Source organism: Ambystoma mexicanum, chromosome 3p, assembly GCF_040938575.1.
Source record: "Ambystoma mexicanum isolate Mex_15411 chromosome 3p, UKY_AmexF1_1, whole genome shotgun sequence".
In the NCBI taxonomy this organism is placed as follows: Eukaryota; Metazoa; Chordata; class Amphibia; order Caudata; family Ambystomatidae; genus Ambystoma; species Ambystoma mexicanum.
In genome coordinates, this window is record NC_090925.1 from 940,378,646 (window position 1) to 940,394,016 (window position 15,371).

A 15,371-nucleotide genomic window follows, 5' to 3' on the forward strand; every position below is an offset into this window, starting at 1 on the left:
GTTAATGGCTATATTCGTTCGGTGCCCGGTTTGATTGGATGTTTGGGAAATCCCTCTGGGGAGGTGGAGTCCTACTTCCCTTTTGTTTCCTGGTGGTCTGTTTTGTTTTGGTTGAGGTACAGGCTCATCGGTTCTATTCAGCAGCACCGTGAGACCGCCTGTGCAGCTGCATATAAACTCGGCTTCTCTGCGTCATAGCGCTGACGTCTCCGGTTTCTTAGTTGGCTGCACTGCCTCTTCGTCTCCCCTCTGCGGCTTCTCTTCTCCGCGACCGATTTCTGTCCCGGCCCGTCGATCAGGGTGGTTTCTCTTTTGTTAGAGTTGTGGTCTAGTCTTCTAATTTTGCTGCAAGAGCACTGAATATAACAGAAAGACCCTGGCAGGATTCTCTTTCTAGAGTCAAGACTGGAGATATTAATGGTCTGCACACAAATGCTGGCACAAAGTGGGATGGGAATTGGTGCCCTCTCTGCGCCCATTGTCTTCAGGGTGAGGACTGGTTCTGGGCCTTCACCCAGCACCCCTTACCCATAGTTGAGAGAGGTCCCCATTTCCTCCACGAAACATGGGCAGGGAAATGCATTTGCTAGGCTCCCTTGCTGTTTGTGACTATGACCAGCAGATTAATGACACCTACGCACCGATTGACACCAGGTGATAGAAGCAGATGAGAGGTGCAAGTGCATGCCCCAAAACTGCTTTTCAATTGCAATAGATTCCCTTTTTGGTTCCAGGGTAAGCAGTACCTTAGAATAGCTGTGGCTGGGAATAGACTCATTCTGTTAAAGTCATAAGGTCCTCTCAGATAATTTCACTTTTTCAGGAAACCAACATTCCTCCACAGGCATAAGACAATGGACCCCAGACCAATTATTTCATACGTATATCCCCCCATTTTTCCGTTGAGCACAGACATGGGTAGATGAAGAGTTCAAGTTAAGAGATATGTGACTACACCAAATGTGTGGCATGCTCCAGAAAACCCCAATCGCAGCATTCTGGGTAAGGCAGCACCATTTCAAATAGCATTGGAACTAATTCAATAGACACATGAATGCTGTACTCTCAGAGGTGGCTACAAACAAATGCCACCCAATATGAAATTAATACATAAAAAGTTCCTACTACAAGCCACAAGTATATGCAATCTACCTTCTAGCATCGCCTGGACCTCTTTTAGATCTCAGATTGCTTTGATAGTTGATCAACGGTGAGGTTCTTTGCAAAGTCTACAGAATAACAACCTTGCAATTCAAGAACAGGATTATTCAAACAGTGATCTATGCATCCAAAGCACAAGACTATCTACATTTTACCATCAACGGAATACACTACTAATTCACTATTAACTCTTTGCATGTCACTAGGTAAGGGGTGTACAGCGAGTTTGTTTGTAATCTCTTTACACCTTAGAGGTCAGTTAATCTATATGGCTACTCCGGCATAGATGACTGGCTACGTCAGGCAGGTACATTACCGACAACATTTCTGCTTGGGCAACATCGAAAGTAACGCAATTATTGCGCCAACTCTGGTTCATTGTCAACTGAATTACAGTTTAATCGAGTGCCTTTTAAAATGATGTGCTGGGGAGCAACAAGGTGACTCTTACTCGTGCAACAATGCAGCATGAGCAAATCTCCATGGCAAATACTCATTGTTCCTTCAGTTTGCTATGTCTCCCATTCCAAGTGGGCGCCTGGAGGGTGGGATCTCAGGGAGGAGAGTCTCACAGTGAGAGGATCTGGATGGGCAGAAGAATGGCTGGAGAAAGCTCTCGATTGAATGGCTGGAGAAAGCTCATGGCTTTGCCTGTCTAGTGACCCACACTGAGAACGTGAGGCACGAGAGATGGGATATGTAGGGGGATTACCAAGGGCACTCTTCTTAAGTAGCTCCTCTCCTCGGTTTCTCCACTTCCCTAATTTAAGCATGGCGAGAAGCAGATGGAGGGTTATGAAGACTTACCAGGTTAATGGGATCACCTCCGCTGGGGTAGGAAACAAGCTTGTATATTTGCCAATGATATTTTAGTCATCCAGGAGGTACCATTTTGTGTCTTCCGGCACTTTTGGAACAGCTTGGTTCCTAGAGAGCAGTCTGTTTTCAAAATGAATTTAGCTAAATATGAAATTTTGAATTTGTTCCTAACCCCTCAAGATATAGATCTGGTCAAGAATGGGGCTAAGCAAAGTTGATCACATTAGCATTTTGGTACCTGGAAATTCAAATGACAAATAATGTACTGATATTGAATCGGGAAAATTGGTCGGGTCTGTTACAACAGGAAAGGGAGGACATTATGTAGGTTAGGCATCCTTTCTTGCGAATTCTGTCAATGCTTCTTTATTTTCAGCCTATTCAATATCACAAGGCCTTTTCTCAGGCGCGCGAAAATATTGTGATGGAGTATGTCTAAGACTATCAATCCCCCTCCACCCCCCGACAACCCCACCCCAATTTCCAGGAAGCTGATATAAAGCCCTAGTGCTAAGGGAAGTCTTAGTGGCAGGTTTTTTGACCTAATAGAATGCTGCACAAGTGTGCATTGTATGTGAATAGAACAAGGGACAATCAACCAGGTTTGAACCCTTATAAGACATGCAGCGGTGAGTCAATTATTTAAGACTTTGTGGCTAAATAAGAATGACTTGGCTCACACAGCGGTTAGATCTCATAACTGGTACGATGCTCAGCATTTGAGGTAAACTTAATGCCAATCCTCTCTCAACACAGTTCACCTCACCACTTCTATATGTCCAAAGAAATCTGATAGATGGTAGCTGCATATACCTATGGGACTTTTTCTTGAGGACGCCATAATGTCCATTGACCCGTTAAAGAAGGAATTCAGGATAGCAGATAATGGAAGAATGACTTATCTACAATTGCACCATAAGGTCCTATATAGAAGCATATGGCAGAGACAGTCTTCGCTGCTTCTACCTCTAACTCCCTCAGGGTCAGTCGTTTTTCAAAGAAACAAGCTGGTGGTAGATCTCTTATCTTCGGCTGGGGCCTCCCTCTGGAACAGCCTCCCTGCGACTCTAAAACCTGAGGTGAACCATCTCCAGTTCTGGAAGCGCCTCAAGACCATCCTCTTTGCTTCTGCCTTCACTCCCCCCTCCCCTGCTGATCTGTTCTCTCTTGGCACCGTGCAACTTGCCTCCCTCTGTCCTCTGGGCCCAGATACCTGCTCACCCTGCCACCCTCCCGCTCTGCCTCACGGCCACCCCTTGCACTTTGGTCTGTATCTGTACCCATACAGCCCACCCCCCCTTTTCTCTTCCTGCACTTATCAGACCTACCCTGTCTGCTGCCTTAAACCCAGCACTTGCCAATTGCTGGCTGCACTACCACTGTTTGTTGCCTTTATGATTTATTTATTATTATTTATCTGTTTCTCCTTTGCTCTGCACTCTCCACTTCTCCCCCACCCTTCCATGCACTTTTCCCCTCCCCACTCCCATGCACTTGCACGTTCTCAATGTCACTGGGCCTATTAAGATCGTTGTTTTGTTCTCCCCTGTTCCCCTCCCCTCCCTTGCCTTGTCGCACTCTGAAACACTTGTGTACGAGCGCGATAGAAATAAAATATCAATAGGAATTTTACTGCTTTAGAAAAGTCACATATAGCAATCAAACAGCACTGGTATTGCTACTCTATATAACTCTAAAGGCAGTACAGCAGTGAATTAAATGGGGCTTCACATCAAAGTTGGTCAAATGCGTAGTAAAGCAGATACGCAAGGAATATTTGATCCATTTATGGAGTGGTATCCCGAAGTGTGTAGTGTGTACTGTGTGGATGGACTATACTGGGGAGTCTTTTCTTGCTGTTTGCTATTGGAGGTTGGACCAACACAACAGTCAGTCTGTGCCGGAGCGGAGTGTGTAATGCGTTCTGTGTGCTTTGGGGAGACAGCGCAGCGGGAGAGGGGACGCACTCAAGTTGGAAAATCACCACGTCAAAAGGTACTGTCTTTTGAAGCATATTGACCGTTAAATTGTCACTGGTTGGCAATATTGACTTCTAACTTGCTCCCCACAGTAATTTCATAGGGTTTCTTCCCGTTGTTACCAACACAGTACACAGCCTCCCATCAGGCACGATGCTAGGAAAGACTAAGCAGATCGAAGGCTTACAGCCTTCGTGAAGATAAACCTTGCACAATAGTTAGCACCCGATCTCGCTCAATGAGCACCAAGCAGCCACTCGTGTCTCCACCCTCCCCCTCACGGTGATTCAGTGGCGGCTATCAACATGGAGGCTTCACCTCTCACTTACAAGATGCATAAGGAGCGGCGTAGTTTAAAGAAAAGCAGGGAAGAAATTGAAAATCTTGCCTCCATAATAATGAAATCAGAAGCGGATGCGGCAGATGCTCCCCTGAATTCAACAGTTGCACCAGCACAAAAATCAAAAAAGCAGTAGAGAAGGGAGTCTCGACAGAAAGAACAAAATCATGAACTGTGGGGACTCTGACAAGCTGGTTGGCTAAAGAGCTAGCTCGAGCACCAGCAGGTGAAATGAAAGCCACACCACATAGTAAAGTCAAGTCCACACCTGCCGCAATAGCCCCACAGATCAGCAATACAGAGCTTCTGGCTGACTGGGGAACCAACGGCTGATATTAAGGCAAAGATTTCTAACCAGACCGACACTCCGGACCCATCATCGTGGAGCCGTTAATTTTGACCATTGCTCCAAGAAAACCACATCCAGCTGTAAAACATCTTAATCGTCAGAGGTGCTGAGGTTACTGTCTAAGATACCTATGCTGCGGATTCTAAATACCTCTGACTTCGAATTCATAGAACAGTTAAATACAAGTAGTAAGATCGGTTATATACTCAGAGAGGCACAGCTCCACCTCACTGATGATGCCCAACAAGGCTGAAACACATGTATGGGGTTGCTGTTGGTACTCTTGCTCAAAGGAGGTTTGGGCATTTCGGTGCTGGACTGCCCTTGTGGGCAGGACAAAAACTGATATGCAAATGAATATTCCTCCTTTGTGAAAAGTACAGTGAGCAAAAAGCAATGGCTGTGCACTCTCAAAGTGGGATAAAAACACAAAACAGGTCATCATGCCATGTTCTATCTAGAGTGGGGCGCCTGCTACCTTTTCTTGTAAGATCGGTTATACTCTTGCTCTCCCTCTCTCATCCTGTCTATCTCTCTCCACTCATCTTCCCACACATACTCCATTCTGTCCCTCCAATGTTCACTCTCTCTGCTCCTCTTCCCTTTCTTCACACTTTCAGTCCCACTTCACCCTTCTCCTCACCCCTCTTCTACCCTTCCTATTCTATTCTGCTTACCACTCACCTCTCCTTTCCACACCCCTTTCCTACCGTCAATCCCCTGACTGCAACCCTCTGCCCTAACCGTACCAAACTTTGCCTTCACCCCCTTCTTCATCTGCTCTCACCACTACTCCCACTACCTCCCTGCCCTCTCTCCACTCCCTCCTACATACCCTCTCTCTATTCCTCTTACCACTACCGTCCCTCATCTTACTAGCGTTACATTTTTTTCTATCCACCACTCTCGCTCCTTACTGGCACTTTCAGTTCTCTTGGTTTCTCAGTTTGATCTCCCGTGTCTCTTCTCTAGCTCCCAAGCTCTGGCGTGACCCAACTTTCTGGAACTCTCCTCTAGCACCCTGAGCTCTGGTCCAAATCCAGGTTCTCCTACTCTCCCGCAGCCTTCTCCAAAACTGCTTGTCTCCACACTCCAACTCCTGCTCCAAACACCCACACTGCCTGAGGCTGTGTACTTCTATAGTGCTGTGTTCTCGCTTTTCCTGGATTAGGGGATTCAGGTGTGTTAACTGGGATCATAGTTGGCTATTGTCTCTGCCCCCTGAAATGGCTTGCAACCTGGATATGAAACTTCCAATTGACTTCTCTCTTCCCTTGGGGGATATCCCCTCTGCCTTCCACGCCCTGGCCCTACCTTCCTGCTACTCTCTGGAGTAAGGGAACTTTGGTGTCTCTCTTTAGGCAACTGGTAAAGCAATTGTGGGATGGGCTCCACCCTTAAGGATGGCTTCCAGTTCTGATGTTTGACATGGAGCTGACTAGCCCAACTCCTGGGTGGTCCGCTTTCTTGTTATCGTTATCATGCCCTCATGCTGCTCCCACCCCCGGGGTGAAGACACTTGGTCTATCTTTTCTTAGCTATATAAGAGTGGAGGCCTTGTGGGATGCATGGATGAACGGATGGAACGAACAATGGATGACTGAGTGTCGAGTCTCCCGACCCCCCTCATTCCCTCTGTTGATGTGGATTGTATTCCTGCACCGGAGCGTACAGGTACTGCCGGTTCTGTGCTACTGCTTTTGCGTGCTTACTTTTAACTATTACTTGATTCCTTTTAAAATGGCATTGGCTACAGAGTTCTCAGTTTCAGTGTAATTCAAAATAATGTGCTTTGGGGCGAGACTGGTGCACTTCTCCCAAGATAGTCAACATGTCCAGGTGTATGCCTCGACAGTCGTGTAAAATCCCCTGAATACGTACTGCTGGCCTTGTAAGGTAGGAGACTCCTACCTTTCCTGATCCTAGGTCCCATCACATTCGCCTCCAAGGTAGAGCACATTTCTCTTTGCAAAGGGAGACTACCTTATAAGGCCTCATGTGACAGGGGTTCAGTGACGGTGAACAGTTGATCCTTTCTACACCTCCCCGGGCCCACCATCCTCTAATTTGGGGAAGTGCCTGGCCCTCTTGGTCACCCCACTAGGGGCCCCCAGAAAAAGGCAAAGTGCTTTGTCATGTGAGTTTTCCCATTCCTATGGACTCAGCAATCTGCTTATGAGGTCTTTGCTCATAGGGTCTCACCGATATACACACGGGGCATTGGCTATTCAGCTAGCCTGTATTTTAGATGTCAGCATTGTTGCCGCTAATGAAAGGGCTGACCTTCCCCTCGCCTTTATATCCCTGTGCACGATAACCTAGTCTTTTTCCAGGCTGAGGTGGGATTTTTCAAGTGGGGGATGGAGGGGACCTAGCTGATCACTTTGAAAATGGTACAGTCTGATAATTTGGCACCTCAAAAAGAGACTAAAGTCAGCTTAACGCAAACGATTACAATATTTACAACTCCGATACTGGTCTCTTCAGTCCATGAACAAATCAGCAGCTTACACAGTTCAGACACATTTACGACTCAAATAGGGGAAAGGGGTCTCCTCTCCATGTGGTGAACACTCCATGTCATGCAGGGAAAAGGATCTCTTGGTGGTATACCAGTGGGATGGCAGAGGAAAAGGAATGAGAAACATATTCACTACTGTTAAGCCCTGCTTATATCAGCACTCAAGTGCGTGTTATGCTCTGCTTTCTGTAACGCTCAGAGCTGCAAAAAAATCACCAGATTTAAAGAACTGAATTTCCGCTCGCAGCCAATGGATTACATCATAAATAAATAGCCGGCATAGTGAACCAAACATGAGAACAATGGGTGACTCTCACACTACCATAGTGACCCATCCCGTCCCTTACGTCATTAGCTGCCTCGGAACTATCCTTTTTCTTTCATGCAAATCGTGCTTAACCTTTGGAAACGCATTAACTAAGACATTAGACTAAAGCCTAGGGCCTCCTTTCCCCCAACCTAATCCATAAAGCCGTGCTTTGCGTTCCTTCAAAATCCCTCAAAACATACAATTTTGGCCAAGGGAGAATATTGTAAAGGCATTACTTCACCGCTTAAATGAAAATCTCTTTCTAAATAGTGACAAGTAACATTTTACCAAGGGGTCACTCAACACAGTCGCAAGCCTGTACTCTGTGTAGTTCGTTACCCATTTAATTATGCAAGCAGAAATGCATACGGTAGGCCTTTACCATGGGGGTGGGATAATACTCCTCTGCGTCTTTAATTTAGCATGAAAACTCTTTATTCTTTGTGTGTTGTGCTCATTCTAAGCTTTTAACGATCAGCGAGGCAATCTGGCCGATCAGGTTAAACCAACATTTAAACACTGATGACCAGCGGCTTCATGAAATCTCCCAACCACCCCACCCCCACAAACTGAAAAGGCTTTCAAAGCCATAGCATCTCTTGCCGGGTGAGCAATGAACACTCACAACTCTATGCCTGCCTTATCAATGATCCATCTAACCCATCTTGCGCTACTGTTTCTGCTTAAACTGCACAATGGGGCTTCTTCAAACTACAAGCAATTGTATGCCATGCTAATTCCTGATTTGTTGTATTGCCTGCGCTTGAATCTAGAGCCCCCTCGCTACACTCTGCCGAGACAATGCGAGATGGAAAACTATTGTGATCATCGCCTTGCAAAAATGACCTACAGTTCATGTGTTCATTTTTTTTTTTTTTAAATGAACGTGCATATTGGTTTGCGAAGAACTTTTTTCACAACAGCCATAACCATACATTTCACATGTAACATATAATAACATGGCATTATCAAAATTAACACAAGCCATAACATCAGTCAAGAGACATCAAGGCAAATCAGAGGCTTATGGTGTTAATAGATTGTATACATTAAACATTCCTTCAGACCACTACATTAATATCTTTAAAAGAATCTACAAATGACCAACATTTTCTTCATATCTCAGCATCATAGTAGGGCACATAAATCATGACATTTTCAAAATGAATACAGGTCGTAACATCAATCAATGGAATCCCCAAAAATCAGAGGCTTAAAGTGCTAGTGCATTATCTTTGTATATAAAGCTGGATGTGTGTATGTATGTGTGTGTGATTGTGTGCGTTTGTCCGGCTATACAAATCCACACCATTGAACCCACGTCTACCAAATTTTGCCTGGGGCAAGATTGTAGTCTATGTATGGATGCAAAATACTTACTCCATAGACACCACCATTTACTGATGCTCACCCTGATTCACTACAGTAGGTACCAGAAGGAGGCAACATTTGCACAAGTGTCTAAAGCAAAATGTTCGCTATGTTGGTATTACTTTAAAATGAATTACTACTGTGTACAGTTCGTGTTTATGAAAGCATTTTTCAAGGGAATAATTAAAAAAAAAAATACTTTTATTTTTTATCATGCCACTCCAAATATGGGAAATTACAAGGTTACAGTTTACTTAAGTTCGTTTCCAATCAATCAATCTTTCTTGGACATTTTCTCAAATGTGCTGAAGCCATTAAGTGACTGAAACATGCCGCACAAAAAACGAACATCACTTGGAAAAGCTCCATCTGATGCAAAGCGAAAATCAATATCAAGAGCTTCTGAAACACAAACAGCAGCATGACTTGCAGACCAGAGGACAAGAGCAACTTTCTCCAGGGCAAATGAGATGCCAAAGCAAACTGAAGCAAGACTTGCTGACGAGCAACCTCCTCCAGGGCACATGAGACACCACTCGATCACGACTCGGGCAGCTCTGGGTTCCCCAGCTAGTATACATTAAATCTTCTTTGAGACCACCAAGTGAAATCTTCTTGCTTCATATCTCTGCATAATAGGACTGGTTGGACTCAGAATACAAACACATTACTTACATTGGTTCTTCATTACAACCTCCAAATTCATAGTACTGAAAAATCTTAAAAGTGCTAGTGACAAACTTAATTCATAACTCGACACAACTCGAATCCAGAACACTTATGTGTTCAACCAATCTATATCATGTACAAACCTATGAAAATATTGAATTCTCCTTCACTGTAGTCCTGACCATTCAATGACCATATGTCACAGAACCTATGACTTTACAATGACTGCAGTCCGAATTTAATCTATCCGAAACTCTTCTAATTATATTTATTCCTCCAGTTGGAAGTAAATTGAATCTGAATCTCAAAAATTGATTCCACCATATTCTATTTGATATGGCCATCAGGTATTTTGGGGTAGTGTCATGGCTGCGGAAGTTCCATACAAGATGTTTATACAGGCTATATACCATTACACTGTCCCTAGTATTACTCCAATCCTTATTAAATAATCTTTATAAGCACTAGAGGATTTTCAATGAAAGGGGATTCATCACTCATACAACCATCCAAACTACTTCCAGCTACTTACCTGAGATTACATTTCAAAAGGGTACACTTGCCTCTCTGGAGATGGTCTTTCAAATCCTTATATAGGTAATGTTCTTCCGGGAGGAGCGTTTTCCTATAAAACTGTAATAGACCCCATTGATACCACCCTTTCATGGATACTAGACCCAGCTTGTGTTGCATAACCGAGTTAGGAACACAGTTTGGCAATTTCAAACCCCTTTCCAGATTATCCCCTAAATAGGTCCTACATCAATCTTGGTACTTGGATTGTTTCACAACTGGCCAGACATCTACAACCTTTTGTTAACTAAATTGTCTGGGAAACTTAACCTAGACATTAACCGTCTCTGCTTTACGGGTTTGAAATTGGTGCCGCTGCAGGCAAGATTGATTTAGGTCCTATTGATGTGTGGCCAGTTGTGGAACAATCCAAGTACCCTGTCAGCATACCATAAGGAAAAGTACTTTTTGTCTGGATGCTTCGAAAATGTGTAATCCTCCGAGTAATCTATATACTAAGAGATACTCTCATCCTATGTGGAAACCCTTCACCAATTCATGCTCTACCAATATGGCAGACCTATGTCAATTCACTGTTCAGTTAGTCTTCCTGTCACAGTCGTAGATAACAAAAAAAATAGTGTTGGTACAAAATATGTTGACAAGTGTCATGCACTAACTACTCCCAGTTCAACTTAACTTCTAACTGAACCTGGTGCCAAGGGGATCATCAATTAATGAGTCTTCTACTCTTGAAATGCCAGGCATTCCCCAAATAGTTCTGAAATCTTCCAGACTACTAGTGATAGGGACCCATCTGTTATTGGATGCAGACACCCTATCGATTCCTTCAGCTGAAGACCACACAGAGGGAGGATTGGTAAATATGTGAACATTTCTAGAAGAACTAGAAACTACACTTTCAGTGTCCAGAATGGAGTCAGCAAAAACAATCTCGACCTGGTTTTATATTCACCAGAGTTTTCAAAATCATGAAGTGGGGAAAGGTGCACTGTAAACTATGCACAGGCTCCACAAAATCAGTAAATCTTTCAGTGCTGCCTCAAGATCGAACCTCTAGCTGTAAAGCCTATGTGGCTGCTGAATGTTGAGTCCATAGGCAAACCGGTGTATGCCGAAGAGTGCCCCATCTCCTTTGCAGGGCCTGAAACACCCCCTTGTCCAGATGCCAACCAATTACTCGCATCCGACTGATATCTGGAGTCTGCAGTGACATACCAACAGACCTGGCATGTACTCTGCTGGAACTGATAATTCCAAAGTGCTGTAGCTAAAAGCTCTGCGCCATCTACAGAACCAACGGGTCTCCTGAAATCACATGCTACTCGTCCAAAAACACAACCCTGCCTCTCACCTGCAGCAGCTTGACATTATTTTTGCACTCACCATTGCAGTAATTGCAAGTGCAAGCTGTTTCTCAGCCCCTCTTTAGCCTCTGCTACCTCTAATTCTCAAAGGGGAGAAGACTTTTGCTTTTCTTTGATCCAGAACCTGGTTGTGGGATCTTCTGTTGGTCTGGAATCTCAGAGTGACGCAGAATACAAAGATTCATTTGGTACTGGGTTGGTGCCCCATCTATACCTAAAACCGGAAATATCCTTATTCTATTCCAAAATAATGCTTTATTCATTCAATGTTCAAAATCTAGTTCATATACCCAGTAGTCCTTTTTTTTTGTTTTTTTCATTAGCCAAGACATGTTTCAAGCTCATAGCTCCAATTCTGGGTGTACATCTTAGTGTAGTTAGTAACATACATTTGTTCTTTGCAAAACTTGCAAAAATTGTTATTCAACCAAACTTAGATACTTGCATAGAATTACAATAATCTTAAATGAGTACATGTTATGCGGTTCACCAAAAGAGTCTAAAATAGTGTTGAATTAAGGCTCATAATTGACCTTATTATGTTTTAAAAAAAATCTGTTGTCAAATCTGCATGATCCAAACAGTTACTCGACCCTTGCTAATTCAAGCATTTCTATTTCAATCCCCAATTCTAACCTCGACCATTTAACATTGAACACTCAAACTTAAATCGCAGTAAGGTATTGAATACAATTAGTAGATACATTTTTTTGTTTATATTTTATATATTTATATACACGAATGAAACACAGGATGAAGGGCACACTCCAGTACTCAGCAGTGTGCCTGGAAACTCTTGTGGTGGTGTTCTAGCGCTTTCAAGCATCATGCTCGCTTTAGTTAGGAAGGCAATGCCACGTGATGTTGATTAGTTCATCCAGAGGGCAACCATTACCCCACTTCGGGATGCTGCACTGCCAGCGTATCCGTCCCCACTTAGGCTCAGCAACTACAGTAATGGGGGAGTGTTAGTTCTTAACACACCAACTGAACATTGAAACTACAAGGACCAGAATTCCCTGCACGGATGGGAGATGAACTAATAAACAACACCTTGGTCTGCCTTTATGATGAGCCCATGATGATGGAAAGCATCAGAAGGAGAACACCTCAAGAGTTGCCAGGTACACTCTTGAAAAATGGAGTGCGCCCTTCACCCTGTGTTTAATATATATTTAAGACTAAAGATAAATCAACATTACCTTCGCGGTGTTCAGTTCCAAATTATGTTTCCATCATAAAGATATGAAAACCTAAACATAGAGACACATTTTGAACCCCAAAAAAGTCAATGATGGGTCTTAAATTCTTTTGTAATGTATGGAGATTGCATATGGTATGTAACACCATTCTAAGTTAGAACATGTGTCTAGCAAATGTTTACTGTCCCTTTAAGTGGCTCCCAATATCAGAAAAGGTGGCCACTAGTTCACGGTGCTCATTATGCAGGAACGTTCTGTTTTTGACTGCCCTACTGTGTCTCAGGAGCGCATTGCTTCTGGGAGGAGGAGGGCTCAGCGAGGCGAGATATACGCAACCAGCAGCAGTCGACGAGCAGCTCAAGGACTGTCAGTCCAAGTGAATTCACAAATAGTGACGACCAAGAAGGCGGGCAAGCCTCTTATAAGCTCAGCCCACATGTGAGGGCGTCCCGCGTTTAAGAAACAATGAAGCCAGCTACACACAATTGTAAAGAGCAATGCCTACAGGGAGGTACCGAAGCCCTATAAACACCAAGGAAAACAAAGTGGCAGTGTGAGTACTTGGAGAAGACAAATGTTCAGAGGCAATTGGAGGAATGAGACTGGTGAGGCTGAGAGAAGGCAGAAAGCTTGACCTTGCAGAGTAGCTAAGGTGAAACTAAGCAGGTGATGGAGAACATCATTGTGGAGGGAAGGATGGAAGTTGTCAGGAGAACAGGAGGAGGTCTGGCGAAGGGTGAATGAGATTAGGAAAAGGGTGAGAGTTGTGAGTCTGATGAGCTTGCCAAAGAGGGCAAGTGAGACCCAGCCAGGCAGGGAGCATGCCGGAAAGACAGAGATGGACCCTGAAGCTGACCAGGTAGCCTGGGACTGTTGCAGGAACAAGGGCCAGGCTGACGTAGAGGAGCTAAAACAAGGTAGACTGGACTAGAGAGGCAGGCCCTTAAGAAAGCAAGGTCCTGAGAGGCCCAGGGAGAAACCTCGAGCAGATCAGAGGTGGCTTCTGCTTGCCTACACCACAGGAGTCTCTTGCTAGAATGCAGTGAGCGATCACCAGGCCAGACTTGGGAGGCCAAGAGGCAATCGCTCCAATCTTACCTAAGTTATAGCAGACAGCAGGGAGAGAAAGAGAGACTTTTACTTTTCTCATTGAAGACCGTGAATGAGGGTGTGAGAACCCAAAAACCGAAAGATGTTTCCTTTTGTGTTCTCTGTGAGCCCACATACGTACATCCCAATGCCTGGTATGGTGCAGAAAGCGTTGGGAGGAAGAGGAGTTAAGACTTGGTGAAGAACTAATACTTTCTTCCTTTTAGCCACTTTTTTGTGATCTTTGGAACGTAATCCCTAGTACAGGCACCAGCCTGGCTTTAAAAATAAATGTTCTGGGACATGTTGAATTTATTTCTGTATATGTTTATATTTTCAAAGTTAAATCCAAGTTACCGCTTCTAAGAAATTCTAGAAATAAAAAGTCCAATTGAAAGAATTTTGTGTCTGACCTGTTTTTGATCCATGTTCACTTCTTGACACATGCCTCATACAGTTGGTGAATTATTACATGTTCTTTCCCCATCTTTGACTCTTTCTTCTAACTCTTCCTATCTCTCTTTTTCCCCTCTCACCGGTAGATATTTGCACAACCAGCCAATGTGGGCACAACAAAGATGGACGTAAATAACCTTGCCATGGTGATGGCCCCCAACTGCCTGCGGTGCCAGTCAGACGAGCCCCGCATCATCTTTGAGAACACTCGGAAAGAGATGTCATTTCTGCGGATGCTGATTGTACACTTGGACACACGCTTTGTCAAAGGTCTTCTGTAGGGAAACAGCAAGCGACTAATGCAGCTCATTGCTTGAATGTCGGACTTTTGAAAAGTGTGCATTCGTTTGAAACTTCCATTAAACTGCAAGCTTTTCTGTTTATTTAATTTATGCTTTGCAATCCGTAACCATAGACTTCATATCTTCAGCTGAGTCCTGAGGAGGAGGAATTAGCTGCTGGATTATCAGACATTACTGGAACTCCATCCTTGTAACATAGTCATTTCTCATATCACTGTTGAAGACTTCCTTTATTACAAAAAAGGCCCAGCCTTCATAGAAAACTGGTATGGAGGAACATGAGTCGGTAGTCTTGAAAGATTGGATTATGATCTATGGACCCGCCCTTGATTAACCAGAAAGGCTGCAATTGCCTTCTGGGAAAATTTTGTTTTTGAGAGCATTTGTTCTGCTGTCACATATCCATTGTGAATGGTGGCGATGAAAAGTGAGCAACTGAGATGCACTATTGAGTGGAGTCGTGTTGTGGGTCCCTGCTGTGACAGGATGGGGGCAGATTTAATTCATGCTTTTTCCAACGTGAGTAGTCTTTCAGGAGCCTCCCCGTGCTGCGGCGTGACACTCAAGTGATAAAAAAAAAGAAAAAGAACCTGAAATGTACAGGAGTTTTAGAAGATGGCTGTAGATGTGTCCAGTAGCACAAAGGGGCACGTCCATAACTGTTGTAGCCTATAGATTTATTATAAAACCTGCTCCATGAATAACCCCACAGCCTGATATTTATGTACTGTTTTGGAGACTATGAAGTTAACTTTTAGAACAAGCAGGCACTTCTGCCTGCCAATTACAATCTGGTTTCCTTGTTATTGTACCACAGAAATTATCTTCCCATGGATTTGCATGTGAAATTGGCATTCATTGGCAAACTAATGTGGTTGCAATTTATGCAAAAATGCAGAGTT

General features: G+C 43.9%; 1 protein-coding gene across 2 annotated transcripts in view; it reads left to right on the forward strand.

Annotated features, from left to right (window-relative positions):
* The window catches only part of LOC138581140 (rho GTPase-activating protein 39-like), a 650,156-nt gene extending 635,606 nt beyond the window's left edge, over window positions 1-14,550 (forward strand). For both annotated transcript variants that reach the window (XM_069652244.1, XM_069652245.1), the window contains one exon: window positions 14,254-14,550. In XM_069652244.1, the coding sequence (XP_069508345.1) occupies window positions 14,254-14,448 (195 nt within the window). In that variant the 3' untranslated portion in view covers window positions 14,449-14,550. The remainder of the gene's footprint in view (window positions 1-14,253) is intronic.
* Window positions 14,551-15,371: the final 821 nt, after the last annotated feature.